The sequence below is a fragment of the Scardinius erythrophthalmus genome, assembly GCF_964197995.2.
Source record: "Scardinius erythrophthalmus genome assembly, chromosome: 11".
In the NCBI taxonomy this organism is placed as follows: domain Eukaryota; kingdom Metazoa; phylum Chordata; class Actinopteri; order Cypriniformes; family Leuciscidae; genus Scardinius; species Scardinius erythrophthalmus.
Window position 1 is genome coordinate 41,828,089 of NC_138231.1, and position 25,141 is coordinate 41,853,229.

Sequence of the window (25,141 nt, forward strand, 5' to 3'; positions counted from 1 at the left end):
CAATTTTATTTTTATGGAAGGGGTAGGTTTAGGTGTGGGGGTAGGTTAATTTGATAGCATAATTTATGTTATGTTTTACTACTACGAAAGCAATATCAGCTCTCATCTTACAAACATTTAATTTATAAAATATAGAAATAAATTAATTTACTTAAAAAGATTGTTTTAGTCAATGGCATCCGCGCTTGTTTCTTCGCGGGAGGCGTAACTGGTAGTAGGTGTGGTTCGCAGGGGGCGTGGTTTGTAGTACAGCGTGACGCAGACAGACCCTAATGCTTCTCACTCGCAGGTCCAGAGAGGCGAGCCGTGGACTAAAATACACGTGCATGTCAGGGAAAACTCTTAAATATTCATATATACTCCGCCCAATTAAAACGAAAATCTCTCAGAAATCTTAAAACTCGGACAACCGGTGCAGGCTCCCATTAAAGACTAGATTTCCGTGTCACGATGAAGGCGGCGGGCATCGCGGGCATTGAGCAGTTCGACAGCCCGGGGAAGGGCAGAGGACTGCGGGTGAGCAGAGCTTATGGAGTCGGTGAACTGCTGTTCTCCTGTCCTGCTTATTCATACGTGCTGTCAGTCAAAGAGAGAGGACTCATCTGTGAACAGTGCTTTACAAGGTCTGACTTCACAAAGTTTCAGTTGTCATGTCATGTTGGTGCTTTATTTTATTTCATTTATTTATTTATATACATTGTAGACTACTTTGTTACTTTTATGATACGTTTATGATCATTGTTTTCTAATAAATTCCTTAATTAATGTCTGATCTATACAGCTACAAAACTTTAATTGGCATGTACTCCTTTGTTACCACATGAACATTCTGGTAAAGCTGAATGAATGACAGGATTTAACATCATGAGTATATGACAATATAACTCTGAGAGAGAGAGAGAGAGAGAGAGAGAGAGAGAGAGAGAGAGAGAGAGAGAGAGAGAGAGAGATGGTTGAATTCAATCTTATCTGCCTCTTTCTCTAGATTTTAGTGTGAAATAGGCTTGGCATGGTCTTTAAAAAGTTTTTTGAGATATAAAATACATTACTAAAGTCACGATAAATTAGCCATTTTGATTCACGAACAGTATAGATAAGCTCCAAAAGGACACATCTAAAAATACAACCCAACATCTAAAAGCAGCTGGCCAAACCTTAGGACATTTGCTCTGGCCAGGATCAGTGGGTGTAAGTGACAGTGCCTGTTAAAAGTAGCTGACTCATTCTGACAGCTGCTTAGTCTAATGGCTGTTCTCCGCTGTGTTCTGTTACAGTTTCTCTCAGCTCTAAATGAATCGTAGTTACAGAGGGGACTTTGAAGACAGAGTGAATTAATGTGTTAAAATGAACAAATTACATATTCAAATTGTAATAATGAATGTGTTTTCACAAGAAACACTCATTGTTATATGAAATTATGACTTTGTTCTTACACACACACACACAATCATTTTTATCATTGAGAGTTTTAGTGATCATTGGTGTTTGTTTGTGTTTTTATTTATCACGTACAGGAAAAAAGGTCTTGCAAAATGTGGAAAGTGCAAAAAAGCATTCTACTGCAATGTGAACTGTCAGGTAAAAAAATACACACACGAACACAGCCATACACATACTATATATACCAGTGCCGCTGCTAGCCATTTTGGTGCCCTAAGCATAATTCCTTTATGATGCCCCCCACCCCGACCCCGAGAAAAAAAACTTTTGTTTTTGCCAGTTTAACTTTATATTACCAAACATAAAACTCAATACCAATAACACAATAGCAGCATCACAGTATAAAACTTAAGAACACTAAAAAGAGAAAGTAAAATCTTCACAGCTTTGCTGACTTTGTAAACATATGTAGAATAGCCAACACACACTACACATTTGAAAGTGCAAACTTTTCTTCAGTAAACAGAATAGCAAAATAAAAAAATTCTTAAAATAATCCAGACATGTTTTTCCCAAATTCAATGTCACTTTGAATAAATTACATTTATTAGACAAAATATTCAAACAAAGAATCTCATACTGGAAAAAATTATAAACATTTAAAACTGAAAGCATGGCAGCCAAGGAGTTCCCTTTCGAAAGGGAACTCTACACTACGTCAGAATGACGCTATGGGGAACGCCTCAGGCGTGACAGGTGTCTGAAATAAATATCAACTCACGTCAATCATGTTGACCGGCGACAGCCCGTGCATCATCAGCTTGAATGATGAGCGCGCGACCTGGATGTATAAAGGGGAGCCTTGCACACATGACAACATCTTTTCGTCTTCAGGGACTGTTTGTCTGTTTTGAGAATATCGCTGAAGCGTGCGGGAGGCTCTCTCGAGAGCCTCTTGTGCAAACTGTGAGCGTTTTTCATTTAAAGATGCTCCGCTCTCGTCGGACCCTTTTCTCGAGGGAGGAGGGTTCAGCATCTGAGCCCCGTGGTGCACGCGATTTGTGAAACAATACTGTTTGGGTACGAGGCGTTCACAGCAGTTCCTGAGGGTGCTGACAGTGTTCATTAAGAAATATCTCGGCGCGCGTGCAAAGAAAAAATCCGTGCGCTGTCGGATGTTTCAACCTCGCACCTGTTGACTTTCTTCTCGAGGGATGAAAGCCAAATATATTTTAACGGCTCGTTCTCGCGCTTGCCGAGGCAGTGTGTAGATTACGAGAACGTATAAATATTAAAACAGTATTGTCTGGTGATTATGGCTGCATTTAATTCTATGAATTAAAATGATGGAATATTATCTGACTTTTAAGAAGTTAGATATTTAGTAATTCAGCCTATCATCCAGATCGCGTTATCCAGTGTTTTTGGCTGCATTTTAATTTAGGAATTAAAATGATGAGCAGCGAACAAAAAGAGCAGGTGTAATTCTGGTCTTTTTGTAGAATGTGAAATTAACATATTTCTGTTTCTTTTCAGACCACGTCTCCTGTTTTAGAGTCTGGGGCAAAATGTTTTGGGTAAGAAAATCTTTAGATTTACTTTTTCGATGGTCAGGTAGTAGGTCTTAACAGGCCTCCTTGACCATACAGTCCCCATTTTGCAACCGGACAGCGCTTGGGCCTCCCTGAGGTGAGCTCCCAGGAATTAAGACAAGGAGTAATGTGGTTATCAGGTCATAGGCCTCACTAGGCCTTCCTGAAAATGAGCTCCCACATACTGTGGTTGAATGAGCTCCCACATTCTGTGGTTATCAAGTTATAGGCCTCACCAGGCCTTCTTGAATATGGGCTCCCACATACTGTGGTTATCAGGTCATAGGCCTCACAAGGCCTTCCTGAGTGTGAGCTCCCACATACTGTGGTTGAATGAGCTCCCACATTCTGTGGTTATCAAGTTATAGGCCTCACCAGGCCTTCTTGAATATGGGCTCCCACATACTGTGGTTATCAGGTCATAGGCCTCACAAGGCCTTCCTGAGTATGAGCTCCCACATACTGTGGTTGAATATGAGCTCCCACATACTGTAGTCGCCAGGTTATAGGCCTTACCAGGCCTTCCTGGTTATGAGCCTCCATATGTCAGGTTACAGGCCTCACCAGGCCTTCCTGAATGTGAGCTCCCACATACTGTGGTCATCAGGTTACAGGCCTCATCCGGCCTTCCTGGTTATGAGCTCCCACATACTGTGGTTGGATGAGCTCCCACATACTGTGGTTATCAAGTTATAGGCCTCACCAGGCCTTCTTGAATATGAGCTCCCACATACTGTGGTTATCAGGTCATAGGCCTCACTAGGCCTTCCTGAGTATGAGCTCCCACATACTGTGGTTGAATATGAGCTCCCACATACTGTAGTCGCCAGGTTATAGGCCTCACCAGGCCTTCCTGGTTATGAGCCTCCATATGTCAGGTTACAGGCCTCACCAGGCCTTCCTGAATGTGAGCTCCCACATACTGTGGTCATCAGGTTACAGGCCTCATCCGGCCTTCCTGGTTATGAGCTCCCACATACTGTGGTTGGATGAGCTCCCACATACTGTGGTTATCAAGTTATAGGCCTCACCAGGCCTTCTTGAATATGAACTCCCACATACTGTGGTTGAATATGAGCTCCCACATACTGTGTTTGGATGAGCTCCCACATACTGTGGTTATCAGGTCATAGGCCTCACTAGGCCTTCCTGAGTATGAGCTCCCACATACTGTGGTTGAATATGAGCTCCCACATACTGTAGTCGCCAGGTTATAGGCCTCACCAGGCCTTCCTGGTTATGAGCTTCCACATGTCAGGTTACAGGCCTCACCGGCCTTCCTGAATGTGAGCTCCCACATACTGTGGTCACCAGGTCACAGGCCTTACCGGCCTTCCTGGTGATGGGCTTCTACATGTCCGGTTACAGGCCCATCCGGCCTTCCTGAATGTGAGCTCCCACATACTGTGGTCGCAGGTTACAGGCCTTACATAGGCCTTCCTGAATATGAGCTCCCACATACTGTGGTCACCAGGTTACAGGCCTCACCGGCCTTCCTGGTGATGGGCTTCTACATGTCAGGTTACAGGCCCATCCGGCCTTCCTGAATGTGAGCTCCCACATACTGTGGCCACCAGGTTACAGGCCTCACCCGGCCTTCCTGGTTATGAGCTCCCACATACTGTGGTTGGATGAGCTCCCACATACTGTGGTTATCAAGTTATCGGCCTCACCAGGCCTTCTTGAATATGAGCTCCCAGATACTGTGGTTATCAGGTCATAGGCCTCACTAGGCCTTCCTGAGTATGAGCTCCCACATACTGTGGTTGAATATGAGCTCCCACATACTGTAGTCGCCAGGTTACAGGCCTCACCGGCCTTCCTGGTGATGGGCTTCTACATGTCAGGTTACAGGCCCATCCGGCCTTCCTGAATGTGAGCTCCCACATACTGTGGCCGCCAGGTTACAGGCCTCACCCGGCCTTCCTGAGTATGAGCTCCCACACACCGTGGTCGCAGGTCTTCCTAGTTATGAGCTTCCTCATGTCAGGTTATAGGCCTCATCCGGCTTTCCTGAATGTGAGTTCCCACATACTGTGGTCACCAGGTTTCAGGCCTCATAGGCCTTCCTGAGTATGAGCTCCCACATGCTGTGGTCGCCAGGTTTCAGGCCTCTCTGCCTTCCTGAGTGTTAAGCTCCCACATTCAGTGGTCACCAGGCTTCAGGCCTCCTAGGCCTTCCTGTTATGAGTTTGTCACATGTCAGGTTACAGGCCTCACCAGGCCTTCCTGGATGTGAGCTCCCACGCACTGTGGTCGCTAGGGTATAAGACTCACTGGTTGTGAGCGTCCACATGTCAGGATGCAGGCCTCATCAGGCCTTCCTGAATGTGAGCTCCCACGCATTGTACTATCAGGTTACAGGCCTCGTCTGGCCTCCTGATCATTGGTTCCCACATGCTGTGGTTCCCAGGTTACAGGCCTCACCGGCCTTCCTGGATACAAGCTCCCACATTCTGTGGTCGTCAGGTCACAGGCCTCAGCGGCCTTCCTGAGTATGAGCTCCCACATGCTGTGGTCGCCAGGTTAGAGGCCTCACCAGGCCCTCCTGGATTCAGAATGGATAAGTACATGCACTTTCGTTTCATGCACTTTCTAAAATCCATATTTATGGTAAGGGTTATGCGCTGTACGCTTCGTTCCCTTTTTTATGTGTGGTTCAGACTCCGGTTCTTCACCTTGGGTCCCACTCTAGATGCGTCTTCTGTCGCAATGTTTTACGACAGGCGCTTCCCTTTCAGGCTATCTCCCACATTCCGTGGTTACAGGCCTCATTAGGCCTTTCTGAAGGTAGCCCCACATTGTGTGGCTGTCAGGTTACAGGCCTCTCAGGCCTTCCTGAATACGAGCTCCCACTTACTGTGGACACCAGGTCTCAGGCCTCACAGGCCTTCCTGAGTATGAGCTCCCACATACTGTGGTCGCCAGGTTAGAGGCCTTACCAGGCCTTCCTGGATTTGGACTGGCCAAGTACACGCACTTTCGTTTCGTGTACCTTCTAAAATCCATATTTATGGTAAGGGTTATGCGCTGTCCGCTTCATTCCCTTTTTTATGTGGCTCAGACTCCGGTTCTTCACCTTGGGTCCCACTCTAGATGCGTCTTCTGTCGCAATGTTTTACGACAGGCGCTTCCCTTTCAGGCTATCTCCCACATTCTGTGGTTACAGGCCTCATTAGGCCTTTCTGAAGGTAGCCCCACATTGTGTGGCTGTCAGGTTACAGGCCTCTCCGGCCTTCCTGAATACGAGCTCCCACTGACTGTGGTCGCCAGGTCTCAGGCCTCACAGGCCTTCCTGAGTATGAGCTCCCACACGCTGTGGTCGCCAGGTTAGAGGCCTCACCAGGCCTTCCTGGATTCAGAATGGCTAAGTACACGCACTTTCGTTTCGTGTACTTTCTAGAATCCATATTTATGGTAAGGGTTATGCGCTGTCCGCTTCATTCCCTTTTTTACGTGGCTCAGACTCCGGTTCTTCACCTTGGGTCCCACTCTAGATGCGTCTTCTGTCGCAATGTTTTACGACAGGCGCTTCCCTTTCAGGCTATCTCCCACATTCTGTGGTTACAGGCCTCATTAGGCCTTTCTGAAGGTAGCCCCACATTGTGTGGCTGTCAGGTTACAGGCCTCTCAGGCCTTCCTGAATACGAGCTCCCACTTACTGTGGTCGCCAGGTCTCAGGCCTCACAGGCCTTCCTGAGTATGAGCTCCCACACGCTGTGGTCGCCAGGTTAGAGGCCTCACCAGGCCTTCCTGGATTCAGAATGGCTAAGTACACGCACTTTCGTTTCGTGTACTTTCTAAAATCCATATTTATGGTAAGGGTTATGCGCTGTCCGCTTCATTCCCTTTTTTACGTGGCTCAGACTCCGGTTCTTCACCTTGGGTCCCACTCTAGATGCGTCTTCTGTCGCAATGTTTTACGACAAGCGCTTTCCTTTCAGGCTATCTCCCACATTCTGTGGTTACAGGCCTCATTAGGCCTTTCTGAAGGTAGCCCCACATTGTGTGGCTGTCAGGTTACAGGCCTCTCCGGCCTTCTTGAATACGAGCTCCCACTTACTGTGGTCACCAGGTCTCAGGCCTCACAGGCCTTCCTGAGTATGAGCTCCCACACGCTGTGGTCGCCAGGTTACAGGCCTCAGCGGCCTTCCTGATATGAGCCCTCATGTACTGGAGCTCCCCACATGAGGGGGTCATCAGGTCTTAGGTCTCAGTAGACCTTCCTTGGTTTGAACCCTCTCTTACTTCCCCAGTGTTCGGATCGAGCACTAGGTAGACCCGTGGATTGAGTGGACGACTTCCGTCGTTTCTTGAGGTTAAGTCACACTCTCCGGGAGATCCCGTCTCTGTGATCCGGAACTGAATGGTTTCTGCCAGCTTTACAGGCCTTCAGTTTCTGGATGCCTTATCCAAGGCAACTTCCAGAGGCTCTGTCTTGGACAGACAGGCAATGGCCAGACTGTGAGTCTTAGTATAGATCACCAGGCCAGCCTGGTGGCATTTCAGGAGGCATGCTCCCCTGAATAGTGACTGGCTGGGAGTCCCTTGGGTCCCCTAGCCACACTCCCTAGAAGGGACCCCTTCTATTGGAAGTTGTGGTCCTAAGCCTTTGAGCTGGCCCAGATATACCCCCATTAACTATGTTCTGGCGGTTTCTTGGTTCATTAGCTTGGGCTATGATCGGTAGGGAGTGCTGTCACTGACAGCCCGATGTGACCTAAGGGTGAGTGGTTTCAGTGTTTCTGAATTACTGGTTAGGACAGTTGTCACTGCCTTTGGGCATGCACTCCCCTCAGCATGGTGGCGTTGGTATATCGTTCCCCATAGCGTCATTCTGACGTAGTGTAGAGTTCCCTTTCGAAAGGGAACGTCTCAGGTTACGACTGTAACCTATGTTCCCTGAGAACAGGGAACGAGACACTACGTCTTCCTGCCATGCCTCGGGGCCTGCCTGCAACAGTCCCTTCAGACGATAGGATGTTGTCATGTGTGCAAGGCTCCCCTTTATACATCCAGGTCGCGCGCTCATCATTCAAGCTGATGATGCACGGGCTGTCGCCGGTCAACATGATTGACGTGAGTTGATATTTATTTCAGACACCTGTCACGCCTGAGGCGTTCCCCATAGCGTCATTCTGACGTAGTGTCTCGTTCCCTGTTCTCAGGGAACATAGGTTACAGTCGTAACCTGAGACGTTCTCCCCCTTTATTCCTTATGTATCAACTATTTGATAAATATAATATAATATAATATAATATAATATAATATAATATAATATAAAAGCATAATAGAATGAGGTGCAATAATGCACACAATTAAACAGTATTGTTTGCTTTATATCATTCATAATGAAATTTTATATTTTTTATATATTTAACAGGAATTGTTAGCCTACCATGTGCACTGCACTGACTGCTAATGTTAACTGTTACTGAGAAAGTATCAACCACCGTCACGTCAAAATAAACCATAAACTACTGCTCAATATCTAAAGAAAGATAGTAAAGAAAGTAACAGCTAGCTGGCGTCTGTTATTTGTATTGCTTTGTATTAGGTAATGTTTAACAGTAAAATCTCAATTTAGCTTGCACCGAAGTTATAAGTTATAATAACATAAGTCAGCAAGTTCGAGGCGCGTTAGCAGCAGCACATGCAGCACATTTCCCGTATTTAAGAATGATTAAACATGGACTTACCTGCAAGTGATGCACGGGCATCATCTCGCAGTTTCCTCTTCTTTCTTTTCTCAGATCCTAACTCCTGCTGTCTTTTAGGAGCCATTTCCAAAAAAGTTGCCTACTGTCTGTCTGTCAAACTTCGTCCGCGCGAACGCGTCCTTCGCAAAGGCGCCCGCGCAAACAACCGGCACGGACCATGCAACGCGGGGGGGGGGGGGCAGTACTTTCTAGACTAGAGCAATTAAATTATCTTGTTCCCCCTTTTTTGTTACATAATAATGGCTAAAATGTGCCTAATAATATTTCTATAGGCTAATGAAATAATATCGGCATTATAATTTTTTTTTCATTAGGCTATTTTTGGTGCCCCCTCAGCACTTGGTGCCCTACGCACAGCGCGTGATGCGCGTGGTGGGAGCGGCGGCGCTGATATATACAAAGAAACAAATTAGGCAAAGGAACAAATAAAAATAATGGAGGAAACGCATACATGAACGCATACAATGTAGTCGATTGCCGAGTTCACGCGCGTGATCATAGGTAACTAAACCTATGCGCGTGAACTCGACAATCGATTACTGTGGACTTCAACCGAAAACAGGATGTAAATACAGGTATGTGCGCTGGCTGAATAAACATAATTTTTATTCATATCTTTCACATCTACTGCAGTCAGATCCACTCGTGTTCACTCAGAAGGAATCACTCACATTGGCTGTGCACTTGTAATGACACATCAAGGATGTTAAGAGGCTAAAAGCAGGTTTAAACATTGCCCCATTGAAGTCAACAGGGTGCAAATTTTAAAAATAGAATAACTCGGTGTAGGCAACTCGGTGTTTGTCGTTGTTCTCTGTACTGACAGCACTCCAAATGTACAAAAAAATGAGCTCAATGTTAAAATTGACCGGAGTTCTCCTTTAATTATTGATTTAATAAAAGTAAACAGAATATTAATAAACACATCGTAATATTCAGGACAGTGACCCTCCAGGACCAAGTTTGGACACCCCAGCACTATAGACATTCATGCAGTGTTTTGTGTGTATGTGTGAGATAGTGTTTCATGTGTCAGTTTTGTGTATATTTGACAGAAGAAGAACTGGCCCATGCACAAGCTGGAGTGTAATGCCATGTGTACGTTTGGAGAGAGCTGGTGCCCATCGGAGACGGTGCGACTGGTGGCCAGGATCATCGTCAGGCTGGTTAGATACAAGCACGATTTTCCTACTCCTCTTAGAGATACAGAATCAATGAGTTTTTGACGTGTATTTTGCTGATGTAGAGAGACCAGAAAGAGAGAAGCCCATCAGAAAAACTACTCTTATTGAAGGATATGGAATCGCGTAAGTACCAGAAACACATTAGACACATCTGACAGAGAGGCTAGGTTAGAAATGGATTACTAATTTACTGAATACTGTGCATACTAGGCATTATGAATGTTATGCTGTATTGTATAATAGTATGCTACTGTATATTGTTGTCACACAATACAAATGAGTGGCGTCCAGTTGTGGTGTTGGAAGTGAAAATTAGTATTTTGTCCTTTTACTTTTTAATTTAATTTAATTCAATTTATTATTATTTATTTATTTATTTATTAATAACTTCCACAGTTTTCTGCTCACACAAATGCATGTAATTAGTGTGGTCATATTTTTCTCCATTTTTAAAGTCCTTATCATGTTATCAGTCCTTAATAATTAGTTGAATAATTTTAAGATGACGATTGAATTATTATTATTTATTTTTTAATCCTAGTGCTAAAATTAGTGTTATCATTTTATAGCATTTCATTTCATTTTGCTTTAAATTTCTGTTTTCTGTTTCCATTGTATTAAACATTATTTTCTATGAGCACTGAAGAAAGCTGTGGGCTGAAACGTTTGCTCTCTGGTCAGTTTTTAATACACTTTCCACCTTTTTCACGGGCAAAAAGTAAAATTAAAGATACGTTTTTGAAAAAAAAATCAGTATGCGGGCAACTTCTGCTATTTGGTTAAACAATATTTGAGTCAACAAAAACTGAGTCTGTGTTGTAGTGTTTCAGAGTAAAGAAGGTGAATATTTATGCTGTTTTGATCTCTGTGTTTTAGGTTAGACACCTTTCATTAAGTTTTTTACACACTACATACCCATGTATGATTTTGTCAATTTTTCGTTTTGCCATGTTTTTCCTTTTCTTCAAATATATATTTATGTATTTCACAGCTACAGCTCTAGTGTCTCCAAATGGACAATATGAATGTGTGTGGAATGAGAAATGTTGACATGCCATTTTTGTGTTGACTTTAAGCATGTATACAGTTGCTGGATAATGTTATGATATCTTCATCTTCTCACAGACATGGAGGATTTGGATAATGAGAAAAGGGAGATGACTGAAGCACATATAGCTGGCCTTCATCACTTCTTCTCCAAACACATGGACTTCCCTGATCATCAGGCCCTGCTCACACTTTTCTCACAGGTAAACATACTGTAAAAGAAGTGTGACAGTTGACTGTTTGCTCTGTCCTTCCCAGTTAATAAATAAAAATACTTAAATAAATAAATTACTGGGCAATAAAGACCCGGTAATCTACCAAAGAGATGAAAACCTTTTGGCAACAATTGATGTTTTGAATCCAAAATTGTGGTGAATTGTGTAGATTTGATGAGTTTTTGAAATTGGGGGCAGGGGTCTGTGAGGAATCTCAGGCAATGTAAAGATGTCATGCATTTTGAGCTGTCAAAGAATAAGCACTAAAAATAAGCTCCTGGCTTCAGTGCTTGAAGTGCGGTACTGTATTAATTTACAACTCTAGGCTGTTTAGCTGAAAAGTGAATTGGAAGTCATGCCTTAATTCTTAATACATATGTAATAATACTTAATACATAGTCCATAATGTGCAAGACAAAGTCAACTGTGACAAGGATCTAAAAACAAAACTGTTGGATAGTGGAAGGCATGGAATGAAGTCATTTTAAGCAACACATTTAAGTACTCTCAAAGTGAATTTTTGACATGATTCAGGTATTATTATTTATATTTCATTCTTCCATTCAAATTTCATTTATTTTAGTGATACACAATTGAATTGATAGACTATAGCTAACTATTTGATAGCAATAGCACATATTTAGTTCTTAAATGCTAAGATTTACATGCTCTTTTAGAATCAGTCCACAGTCTAACAAAATGTTCTAATAATTCCAATGTAATTGAACATTAAACACGATTGCACACTATCAAGTCTTCCCCTTTTATAATTTTCTCAACAAAACCCCCCAATAAAATAACACTTAATTTAAACATTTATTCTCAATTAATTCAACCATATGCAAAGCATGCTGGGAACTAACAAGCACCGCCCAGTTTCAGTTAATGCAACACAAATCATTAATGTAATCCAACACAAACGGATTAAGTAAACTTAAATTTTACATATATTTAAGCAGACTGAACACAATCAAATTAAGTTAGGACAAAATGTATAGCAATTGTGTTGCTTAAGCAATTTGAACAAGCAGCAAAAATGATTTTTTTTCAGTGTATCTATCTGTCTGTCTGTCTATCTTATTTCCACATATTCCCCCCATAAATGCCAACAATCTATTCCATTATTGGTACTTTATGAATTTTTTTTTTTTTTTTACAAAAAATCTGACTAAATTAATTTCTTGGGATATTCTGTAAGATGTAGCAACAGTCAGGTCAATTAATCTAACCCTAAATTGTTCAATTAAAGTAAAAGATTGGCATGATATGTTGTGTCTCCTTCACACAGGTTCACTGTAACGGCTTTACTGTGGAGGACGAGGAGCTCTCAAACTTGGGTTTAGCTATTTTTCCAGAGTAAGCACAAGTAAACACATACACAATCTCTCTGACAATGTGCTCTTCTCACAAGGCTTTATGTTTTTGCAAAGCGCAAAGAGCAAAATAAGAATTGGCTCCCTTTCAGTCAATGCCATGCTTCATGAAGTTGAATTGGAGTTTGATTTGGAGTGAAAGATAAAACAAATAAAAAGAATAGCTGTGTTCTAAAATGAGTTTATTTATCAAATAAATTAAATATTTACTCACACACAGTATAAATGATATAAAAGTGTCTATTTTGGGGATATTTGGGGATATTTAATTTAATTAATCAATCAACAATACTATTGATCAGCATTACCAAACGTGGACGTTTTCCTCTAGAAACAAACATTGATGTATTATTTTAATTTAATACTGTGAAGCTGCTTTGATACAATATGTATTGTGAAAAGCGCTATAAATAAACTTGACTTGACTTGACTTGACTTGACTTATTTGCCTTTATGATCTAACATATCTGAGACACTAGTAGGTTGGAAATCCATTTGCAGAGGTTTATTTAAGGAATAATCTGAATAACCAAACTGACATGAAAAAGGTCATACTTTACAGGATGTTGCAAGCAAAAGCCTCTTAAGTCTACAGTACACTTTAGTTTTTATGTGTACGCTAGGGAGTGTGTACAGTGCGTGTGACGTAGATATCATTATCAGCATAGTTTGCACGCAGCCTGTATATTCTGTGTGCAACCAAAATTGTCAGTAAGTTGCTGTAAATTTTACAGCCATTTGTTACAGAGTAGGTCGTCAGGATTACTAGAACGTTATAGACCGGTCAAGGGCCAGAGAACCCGTTGTAGGGAACCACTGGAACTTGTGTGATGTGCTTGTTACACTGTGTTTATCCACTTTTCGTCTCCCACATTCCTGTATTGTGTTTCTGTTGCTCTCTTAGCATTGCCCTCATGAACCACAGCTGCTCTCCCAATGTGATAATCACATACAGAGGTGTCAACGCTGAAGTGCGGGCTGTGCAGGAGATCAGTCCAGGGCAAGAGGTCAGTATGTCATTGCCATCTTATCAGTGTTAATCTAGTCACAAAATTTCACAGAATGTCAGTAAATTGTCAAGCATTACAAAGACGAGGCAAAAAGTCACACTATTGTGATAATTAATTTCAATTAAAACATACTGTTGACAAAAATACACTGCAAAATATTAACAATGCACTAACAATGTTTTTAAAGAATAACAAATCTATGAACAATATGTTTCAATTAATCAATATAGCCAATAATGTTGAGAACTGCTCATTAAACTTGCCCAAACGCTTCCTATGTAAAATAATATTCGGCCTACATCTGCAAAAAATGATGCAAAGTGAACTTCAACAAAGACGTAAATCGAAAATCAACCTGTATTTGAGCCCGTCAATACATTACTTTTACACCTGGGTGACCAGTGTGACCACCTAGATCAATGGAGGAAAGCTACAGTTTTTCACGATTGTTAAAACACACAATTTATGAAACAAGTCACCATTTTCTCACAACTATAAACACAATAACACCAATTTGTACAAAAATCAAAATTACAATGTCAAGTCAAGTCACATTAGTTTATGTAGTGCTTTATACAATACAGATTGTTTCAAAGTAGCTTTACAGTGATAAACAGAAAAATGATAATTTGATGCAAAAATAATTCAATTCTGCTGTAAAGCATCTCTAAAAAAAGACAGTAGTGTCATTATTCAGCTGAAGTCAGTTCAGTGTTGTTTCAGTTCTGTTTAAAGTTAATCAATTATGAAATGAGTTCAATTCATCTTTAAAGCAGCTCGACAAAAGACAATAGTGTTGTTATTTACTTTGAGTCAATGTTGTTTTAATTCATTTCACGAACAGTGTTGAAGTTGGAAAGGCTTCAGCCGAATCAGCAATAAAACAGCTCTGCAGAAAACAGTGGTGTCATCATCCAGCTCAGCTCAGCTCAGCAGTTTTGTTCTCATCTAACAGTGTCAGTGCAGTCAAATTAATAATACCAGTAACACCAGCTCAGTTTTGCTTGAGAACCTCAGTTTTGAGGGTTTTGCTTCCTCCAGCTAGACTAGCTCCATGTCATTTCTAATCACTATAAACCAGCTTGGACCAACATGGAATTCATGCTGGGTTATGTTAGATTTATCAACAGGGATACCCAAAATTAAAATTAGCCGTTCAAATTGAATCTGTCATGATCCTGACGTCTTGCACTCTGCAGGTATCCTTATCGTTGAGTTTCAGTGACTGACAGCTTTCTGTATGTTATTGTTTCCTCTGTGTTTGTAGATATACACCAGCTACATAGACCTGCTGTACCCTACAGAGGACAGGATCGAGAAACTCCGAGACGTCTACTACTTCACCTGTGACTGCAAAGAGTGCACAACCAAATCCATGGTGTGTGGGATGGATGAATACACTTTATTTACCCATTTAGGGAAATTTGTTTTGGACCCAATTACACATATACAAAATTAACACATATAAACCTCATAGCACAACATAATTAAGCAATACAATGTAAAATATAAACTACCATTTAAAAATATTTTTTTTGGATTTAGCAAGGCTTCAAATGAGTGTGAAAATATGTATCCATCACATGTACAAGAGAGAGATTTTACTGAATTAAATTATATGGTATTCCAATGTATTGTTATAATATAATATGTTGATCACATCATTTTGCTCTTGTGGGTCTGTAGGATGTGATGAAGATGAAGGTGCGGAAGCTGAGGGATAAGATCAGTCAAAAGGATATCAAGGATATGGTGCGTTATGCCCGGAATACAATGGAAAACTTCCGCAGGGCCAAACTTGAGAAAAATATCCTTTTTTGACCCTTTTGCTAATATTGTGCAAAATTGTTTGAATAACTACAGTGTTACTTGATTGTTTGATTCATAATACTGTCAGTTATTCAAAATATTATTGTTCAGTGTATGTGTTGTGATTAATAATGTTTGCTAAGTCAAGCATCACTATCACTAGTGCTAGGGTTAGTGATTTAAACATTTATTTAAACTTCTGTCTCATATTATGTTGCTTTTTCAAGTGAACAAACGTAAGATTTTTATCGGACAGAACATGAAACAGGCAAAAATATCATGAATTTTTTATTATTTTAATGTTACTTAAGGTTCGCTTATAATGTTAACGTTTTTTTGCTAAAAAAAAAAGAAGGAAAGTAATTTTTTCAACCCTCATTCTGACTATTTGTCTGAAATTCTCAGTTTTTAAGGGATTTTTTAAGGCTTTTCAGTAAACAGACTGTTAAGATTGGCTAACGTCATTGCATAGGAAAAAGTATCAACATTCACTCACTAACAGACAAAGCATTATTAAACCTTACTTATGATTTACGATGTAGCTGCTGTCAGATACAGTTGACTTCTTCATCTTCATTGTACTCTTCATTACACTGGGTCTCTATTATAAAACAATCTGCATTAAAATGCTCCAAACAGAGATATAATCCTCCGACATGACCTAGACCGCCATTAAAAATAAACCATCCACTTGTTCCTGACACCCTGTCCTTCTAAAGGCTGTACAGAGATGCAAAAAAACTGTTAATGTTTTGTTTTTTGTTTTTTTGCTTTTAACGTGACACTCACGTAGACAGGATTCAGCTGTTCAGTGACTGAACGCCAGTGGCTGGGGCTTATGATGTAAAACTATTTGGCAATGTCTTGCTTTGGAGGCAGTCATATACAACTGTATTTGCCCGTGTGACGACACAGTTTCCACAACGTCTGAACGGGCCATTTTTGAAGCTTTATTAAATACATGCTTTTTTTTTAATGAGTAGAACGTTTTAAGCTATAAAACTTACAGAATGTTTAATTGGTACAAAGACCTCTTATATGTCAAAAGATTAGGGAAATTTTGGCCTTTAAAATATCATAGCCACCTAGATCAGCCTTGCAATGTCCTAGAAACCAACCAGAACAATTTAGCTCACAACTGTTGTTGTTTTTGAATAGTGTTTTTTTATGTTTAGTCAAAGGTCATTAAATAACATAAAAGGTTAAAGGGATAGTTCACTTTGAAATTAAATTTTGGTATGTTTTAGCTTACCTCAAGGGCATCCAATATGTAGGTGTCTTTGTTTCCGCAGTAGTTTCAATTTTGATATTTTTAGGTCAAACCGTTCTTGTCTGTCAGTCATTTAATGCAGGTCTATGGTCACTGTCTCAAAGAGCATGCACAGAGTCCAAATTAAAACAATTCCACATCGTCCAAATTAAACAATTCCCCATCGTAAGTACACATTGATGGCCTAAGACACGAAACGAGCGGTTTGTGTGAGAAAACGAACAGTATGTATATCGTTTTTACCTCTTATACACAGCCACGTCCAAGTGATCTGAGGGCGCTCGCGCATCCCGGTGTGTGACGTGTCCGCAGACTGGTGCATAGATATGTACACTAGATGACGCCTTGTCTACGGCAGTTCATTGGAACAAATGTCTTTAAGGCGACATCTAGTGTATATATCTATGCACCAGTCTGCGCACACGTCACACAGCAGGAAGCGCCCGCGCCCTCAGATCACTTGGACGTGGCTGTGTATAAGAGGTAAAAACGATATAAATACTGTTCGTTTTCTCACACAAACCGCTCGTTTCGTGTCTTAGGCCATCAATGTGTACTTACGATGGGGAATTGTTTAATTTGGACGATGTGGAATTGTTTTAATTTGGACTTCTCTCTCCATGCTCTTTGAGACAGTGACCATAGACCTGCATTATACGACTGACAGACAAGAACGGTTTGACCTAAAAATATCAAAAAAAAAGACACCTACATCTTGGATGCCCTTGAGCTAAGCTAAAACTTACCAAAATTTAATTTCAAAGTGAACTATCCCTTTAAGTCAATCATTTATTGAATCTTGACTGTCGTTCACGCCCGGCTGAGCTGTTGGAGATGTGTGAGCTCAGTATTGATAAGATGAGTACCGTGTTTGATGACTCCAATGTCTACATCCTTCATATGATGTACCAGGCCATGGGCATCTGTCTCTACATGGAGCATTACGATGGAGCAGTTCGCTATGGCGAAAAAGTCATGAAGTCATACACGTAAGAACACACACATACACAAATATAATATATGTGAAGGTAAATATGTATATGTTTATAATGCATACATTATGTTAAAATAAATTATATTTGTGCGTATACTAATATTTATATCGTCTGCATTTTATCTGTAGTGTCCTTTACCCAGCACACTCTCTGAATATTGCATCTATGTATCTGAAGATGGGCAGACTCTACATCGTTCTGGACAGGAAGTCCACAGGCATCAGTGCCCTTCAAAAGGTACAAGCTCCTCCAAAACTGACTGGCCCTTACGTCATTCCAAACCTGCATGATTTTCTCTTGTGGAAAACCAAAGCAGATATTTAGCAGAATGTTATCTTGTGTATACAATGAAAGCATACAGTGAATAGTCCACGTAAACACAATGCACGAACAGGACACAGCAACTCAAGGGCTGGATCTGCGTCCTCTGGAGGCAGTGTTGCAAGTTCACAACCTGGTCCCTGAAAGGAGTGGAGCCAGGGCCAGGATCATGTGAGACAGGGCCGCCCCGAACTCAAGGCATGATTCACTGACCGAAAATGCCTGCATGTGCACCCACTTGAAGGAAGCAGGCAAAGTCTGGAGCACTGTCTTTAGTGACAAATCTTAAGCTCAGCTGACTCAAGCGTCTCGAAGGGAGCTCTCTGAAGGCCAGAAAGGACCACAGAGAGCTCCCAGGAGGGAATGAGGTGCGTTCTGGAAAGATTGTATCTCCTGTCACCTGGAATCTGATGACCAGGTCGTGCTTTCCAAGTGACCTACCATCAACAGCATCGTGATGTGCTGCGATGACGGCAACATAGGACAGCCTCCACTAGGCAACAAGGAAAGCACAGAGCTGATCGGCCATTTCCGGGGCTCTTCCTGCCGGGAAGAACACCACTCAGCGAACAGATTCCACTTTAAAGCATTTAAGAAAAGCATATGGCTAGTAGAGGGGTCTCTAGCTTGAATGATAGTGTCTACCACCGCCAGTGCCCCGTCCCTGAGAAAGCAGTTCCTTCCTCAGGGAAATTAGCCTGGGAGGGGCTGTTGTGAGGATTTCTACAGGAGCTGACAGGCTCTATTGCGTCCTTCACCAGGAGAACCGCAATTTCTGCACGCAGGACACGTCTTTTGCTTGCCACTTAGGTAAACAGGATGCCGCTGAACCTGGTGGGACCACGTCTCCTCCCAGCCCTCCTCTGGGGGAAGGAGTGGTGCGTTCGCCATGTCCTGTTTCAGAACAGCTCCCACCATCTCTACGCCATCTCTAGAGCTTGGACAGGCTGCGTCGCCTTCCTGCGGGTACCTCGATGGGGCTGACGGTATGACTCCGGTCGCCCCGGAGCTGGTGTAGACGCCGCAGGGGGATGCCCTCAGCGACAAGCAGTCACAACTTCAGTGCCAACAATGACATGTTCTCACAGTGAGAGCATGTACCATCCATAAACGCTATATGAGACAGCAATCATGGCCATCAGAGTCAGGAAGTCGCATCCAGAAACACATGGACGGAAAGACATATTTAAAAAGACACTCACCGCCCGTACTTACTCTTTTAGTAAGTCTGCTCTGAACGGCATAGCGCCGAGGGGTGAAACACTGCACTTCTTCGTGCACGGACAGGCTGGATGCAAATCACTTCTGGATGCGCCTTCACACCAGCAGAGAAATCTCCCGAAATGAACTGCTTTCAAAGCAATTAAAATATCTGTTTTTGGAGATTAACTCCTTTTAAGTATTTAAAATAGCTGTTTGCTCTTTCTCTGAAGAAATTCTCTTTTGATGATTGGAATGAGCGATTGTTGTCATAACCACTCGGCTCCGAAGCAAAATATGAATGAAGTGACTAATGCCGGGCATATTTATACCCGTATGTCGGGGTGGGTGTGACTAGGCATGCATATCGCACTGGCCCCAATGTCCATTGGCTTGTTTAGTTACCACTTGGAGGTGATTGGGCTCCGTGGCGAGACACCATTACGTCAGTATCGACGTAACATCGAACGTGACTGACTAAATGGGAGCTGAACATTATTTACAATTCTGTCAGGACCACTATCATCAATACGATTGACAATTAGCATACAGTTTGGATTGGCGGTATGGTTCTGTTCTGGGCAAAAACTCCCTGTGCGTCCATGCAGCCTAGCATGGATAAGAGCAGGGAGAGCAGCAATAACCCCCCTTAGGGTAAACAGAACAGAACCAACATGAATGTATTGCAGAAATCATTAATTAATTTTAATGTACAACATAATTAGAGAATTTCAGTCTGATTCAGGGGGAATCAGAATGCCAAATCCTGACTGATGAGAGGAAGAGCTGGGGATGGAGGAGGGTAATTAGCTCTTGAGAAACGTGATAGCTGCTGATAATTCTGAGCTTATATATGTATACAGTGATAGGTGTCGTATTCCCATAGATAGATGTGGATCAGCTGAGAGTCAGCTGATGCGAGCTTTACTAACGTGACATGCCAGAATTGACGCTACGCTTGATCATTATTACCTGCAATCCACAGCCTGACGGCAAACGGTCCTGAGCATGCTCACGGCAGTCTGGAGCACGAGCTTCTTGTCGCATAATGACACATATGCACATATGCAAATGACAAGCAAACTCACACGTGAGCTGACGCCAAGTTTGTTTACAGCAGAGTGGGAGGGCGTGTGTGTTGTATTGTTCACTTGTGCTTGTCCTGGATGCAGCAATCTATATGAGTTGATTCTATTCTTAAGACTTTGGGAATCAAAATTCACAAGGTTTCTTAATACATAAGGCGAAATTTTATCTTGTACTTTGTAGCAACTTGTTAAGACCCTTAACTTACATTTTTTAAACTACAGAAAATTCTAATTCTCTTTCAGGTTTTAGGACTATAGACAAAAGTAAAAAAATAAAATAAAAATACTCTGTAAATGCCAGTACTAAGTGATTATTGTTTGTGTTACAGGCGCTGGCCATCATGGAGGTTGTTCATGGAAAGGACCACGCATATGTAGAGCAGCTCAAACAAGAAATACGTGGGAAATAATGTAAATGGTGTGTGCCGTTTCAGACTGCACTTGAATTTAATCAGCAAATGGAGAGACTTTCTTCAGTAATGCGTTTGGGAGGCTGATTAAGTATTTCTGTACAACATGGAATTGAAAATCAAAGTGCAAGTGTGCAAAAAGGGAAAACAAAATAATTCATAACATAATTTAAGCATCTATGAAATTAGAACAGTAACAGCTGATAACCAGACAAACAGAGCAAAGGTACTGTAGTCACAGAACAAAGCAGAAGTCAATGAAATGCAGAACAGGCACAAGGGGAATTCCAGCAGATAGCAAAAGAAAAGGTTCTTGGATAGCTCTGCTTCAACTATGCACAGTCTGGAAAACCATGAACACAGTGAAACATCTCAAGGCTTTTATACTCAACACTAGTGGAAATCCACTTAACTAATCAAATTTGAGGAACGTATAAATTATTTTTATAAATAGTCTATTTGTATAAATAGTTTATAGATCATTATCACTTTTTAAAATAACATTTTCAATTGATTTAGAATATAGAATATAATTAATCAAATCTGTTTTGTATTGGTGGATGTTCGGTTTACTATTTGCCTATTTCTGTTTGTGGATTTTATAAGTAATAAACAGTTTAGTTACATGTTTTTGTTCAGTGTTCTCATGTATATATAAAGAAAATCACTGCTAGGTAGCTGAATTAACATTTTTGTGTAAGTATGCTTTTATTTTGTTAAGTATAATTTTAATATGATGATTTGATGCTCAGGAAACATTTATTATTATTAGCAATGTTGAAAACAGTTTTTCTCTTTAAATTTTCTTACCACAAATATTTTAATGGTTTTGTTGTTTCCACAAACCTGTTAAGCAGCAACATTTTCAACATTGATGATCGTAAGAAATGTTTCTTGAGCAGCAAATCATCATATTAGAATGATTTCTAAAGGATCTATTTAGTAAATTTACTAAAATAGAAAATTATTTTAAATTGTAATATTTCCCAAAATTACTGTTTGTAATATGAAATGAAGAGGACATTGAAGACCTTGATAAAGAAGAACTTTTAATGCAGTTTGAAAAATTATGACCATTTGCTTAGGACATTGTTTCCCAACCACTGAGCCTGAGTACTGAGATACACGTAACATTAGTTTGTGCCGTGGCAAAAAAAAAAAAGGTTGGGAAAACACAAAAGGTGCACAAACAATGAAACTGTCGACTTAAGGAATTTAAGCCATTTTGTGAAATGAGAATTTTCAACCATCTATCTTGAAGTGGAATTCGGGTCGAGGCAGTCTGTCATTTCTTACAGTACACATTCTCTTTCATTCTTCATGACTGCCAGAGGCATTTCTAAGCACCAGTGGATGACACACACCAACACAAGTCATGCGAAATGCCACCCACCTGAAAACACCAAGTTTGCCCAAAAGAACTGCAGAGCTCACATCAGCCACATTACCGTACGAGCTTACGAAGCGCAGACATCTGCCAAGGAAACTCCCCATGAAATGGGCTAAGACTAAGAGATGACCCTGGTAGAATTGCAAGCAACACCTTCTGGTAAGGGTTGAAGAGATTTAAAATTATGGAATGGGGGACAAGATGTGATGGAGGACAGCAGGCGGTAAGACACTCATGTGTGTGTGGGTTGCGGGAGAATAAAATGATTCACGGGACTCCGGGGTTTACCACAGGTTAACGGAGGCCGATCGGAACAAAACTCACCCATCGAGTTTCGTTCCGATTGGCCTCCGTTAACCTTGTCTAATAGGTGCTCAAACTTCATTGGCCGATGGCGGCCATGTTTTTCGAGATACGCCAATGTCCTCATAGGCATACATGGCACCTTGGACCAAGACACTGCATACCAATTTTTTTACTGTGACCTCAGATTGAACTCATACATATGTGTACCGAGTTTGGTGAAGATATCTCATTTACTTCACAAGTTATAGCCATTTTAGTAAAAAATGGCTCCTACCACTTCGAACGTTTTAGCGGCCCTCAGGGACCGTGAACCGAAATTTCCACTTTTTTGGTTCGTTTTGGGTTTGGTTCAGGTCGGGCCAAAAATCTAGGACTAGTTTGCAAAAGTAGGTTTTTGGGAAAACCCAAAATACCCGAAAATTTTCCAAGGGTGATGAGCACCCTTGGAGCAAATCCAAATTCCAATGATATAAGACATTTGAGCCTACGCCTAACGGTTTAGGAGTTATGAGCCATTTCGTACTTTAGACCGCTGGCAGATCGGGCGGGCCTTGGTGACGTTGTGGGCGGTGTGAGTACTACCAGCCTTCAAAGTTTTAAGTCTTTATGACTTCCGGTTCAGTCTGACCGATCAGTTTTAGATAGAGAATGCTGCATCATGGGAAAATTAACAATAACAATAAGATTTCAGAACTACGTGCTTGAACCCCTAATAAAAATGATTCACAGGAGCAAAGTTGGAGGCTAACTCTTTCTGTCATGGTCCATGTGGCGGAAAGTAGAGTACCACACTGAGCCAAAATGTCTGAGCATGACACAGTTGGATCCAGGGCTTAAAGTTTCCAGCACCGTGCTAAATCTCCAGTGTTTGGCTGCAGGAAAAAAAGATAGTCCTACATTTAAAAAAACTTGTTGATATCACGTTTGAGTTCATGAGTTCGCCTACCAGTGGTATGAGAGGAACACAGCTTTCACTCTCAACCAAACTAACATTACTAGCCAATCAGAAGTAGAACGTGGCGGGTCTTGGAAAAAGTGTAGTTGAGATCTAGCTGCATAGATGCCAGAGCGGAGACGTCACGTTGGAGAGTAGCAAGCAAACATAGTCGGCAGGATGGAGAGTAAGTTTATGAAGCCTGGGCAAGACGTCCTTATTGATAAAGGACTTCAAAATAAATGGTGTTGGGGATGGATAGAAGAAATAGGCAGAGATGGCAAGCCTTTTGGTAGCTGGTGTAAGAAATTAAGAGAACCAGGTGTTTGATTCTCGAGAAAGCTAATGTATGCAACTAGCAGTTAAAAATATCTACCACGTCACGAATTAGACCCTTGTCATAGTGGAGCTGTCCGCGCTCTCCAACACATGATTACCGGGAGCAACACAGCTGACGAACCGTCATAGACTGACCATGTTTGTGACTTGCAGAACACAATTTATCATTCACAATTTCTCAACCGCTTGTAAATCTCTGTAAAAAATTAGCTGCAGACAATATGCTTTGACAAAACTGTCCTTTTCAAATCAGCATGCCAGGTATATAAATACACATGGCATTACACCAGAGTTTAAGAAACTTCTGTCTGCGAAGCTCAAAAACTGCATGTTTTCACTGAATATTGATGAAGCCTCTAGCCAGAGCATGGACAAAATGTTCTTGTTCGCTTTTTTGATAATGCGACCACCAGAGTAACAACACAACATCTGGCAAGCAGTAAAGTTAATATTGCCAATGCCTCAGCACTTATGTTTTTTTGTTTTGTTTTGTTTTTTTATAATAACCCTGCGTATGTGTCCACCCCCGCAACCCCCCACCCGCAGAATGACGGGTTTTGTTTTGTTTTGCTTTTTCCCACGTGGATCCCTTCGTGCTACACATTCACTTTGTTATTAAAGGAAACATACAAAACCAACCAAAGGAAAATCTGATATTTGGAAATGTTTTTTGGTAGTGTACGACAGCCAGGGAAGACACCTTCCTTTTGCGTGTTGTGACAAATGCAGTAAGATATGCACATGTAATGGACACAAGTATGTAACTTGAAGCATAATGTCTGCACAGTTTCGAAAGGATAAACTTCAATGTGATTTATGCAAATCAATTGAAAGTGTCCTCGTTGACAGCAGCCTAGATTGGAACAGAGATTGTGACAGATGTTGCCTCATCCAACAACATTGTCAAGCTATCTGAGTAAAAGGGCACAAACACTAAGAAGAGCTGTGTTTGATGACATAACCGATACAATATGGTTGCACATTGACAATTGACATCTGGACAGAAATCTATAGGAAAACCTCCTTCCTATCACAATACGTTACAACTTATGACTTGGTGTCAAGGGTGCTCTTTGCATCCCTGTTCGATGCAGGCATTTCAAAAACATTTGAGCTTTCTTATTTCAAAATCTCTAAGTTTTTGTAATAGGTAGTTCACAGGCAAAAAAAAAACTTGTGTTCGTCACTGACAGAAGAGTGAACATTGTGGCAGCTTTACGCTGCTTCACAAGACTGAACTGTACTGCTCACGTACTCAATGTCACTCTTTCACATGCATTCTCATATGATGTGATGGCTAAAACACTCCAAGGTAGCCCTCTTCTGGAAGATGTGGAAAAAAAACAAGTGGGCTACTTGTATTTATACTACTGAAAGTGTTTGCAGGGGTACGCTCGGCGGACGTGTTCCACACATGTGCAGTAGATCGGCATGTACACTTCCACACGCAATTTCCCTCCACGAATTATTGCACATCTGGCTGTCATTTTAACAACAGATTGTAGAGGTGCGGTTAGTGATAGACTTCTTCACACAGCCTCTCTTTAAATTCAATGT

General features: G+C 41.4%; 1 protein-coding gene across 3 annotated transcripts; it reads left to right on the plus strand.

Moving 5' to 3' along the window:
• The first annotated feature begins 245 nt into the window (after positions 1 to 245).
• smyd2b (SET and MYND domain containing 2b) lies at positions 246 to 21,241 on the plus strand. Of its 3 annotated transcripts, XM_081379578.1 has the most exons (13): positions 246 to 623; positions 1,515 to 1,578; positions 2,917 to 2,957; positions 9,749 to 9,859; positions 9,940 to 10,000; positions 11,003 to 11,127; positions 12,428 to 12,495; positions 13,417 to 13,519; positions 14,790 to 14,900; positions 15,209 to 15,329; positions 17,416 to 17,590; positions 17,725 to 17,833; positions 20,535 to 21,241. In XM_081379578.1, exons 2-13 carry the CDS (start codon positions 1,533 to 1,535, stop codon positions 20,613 to 20,615), a joined length of 1,152 nt encoding a protein of 383 aa, XP_081235704.1. In that variant the 5' UTR covers positions 246 to 623; positions 1,515 to 1,532; the 3' UTR covers positions 20,616 to 21,241. The 3 variants fall into 3 exon arrangements, with proteins under 3 accessions (XP_081235704.1, XP_081235702.1, XP_081235703.1); XM_081379576.1 differs by lacking the exon at positions 2,917 to 2,957 and having other exon boundaries at positions 261 to 623; XM_081379577.1 differs by lacking the exons at positions 246 to 623; positions 1,515 to 1,578; positions 2,917 to 2,957 and adding an exon at positions 7,802 to 8,051.
• Positions 21,242 to 25,141: the final 3,900 nt, after the last annotated feature.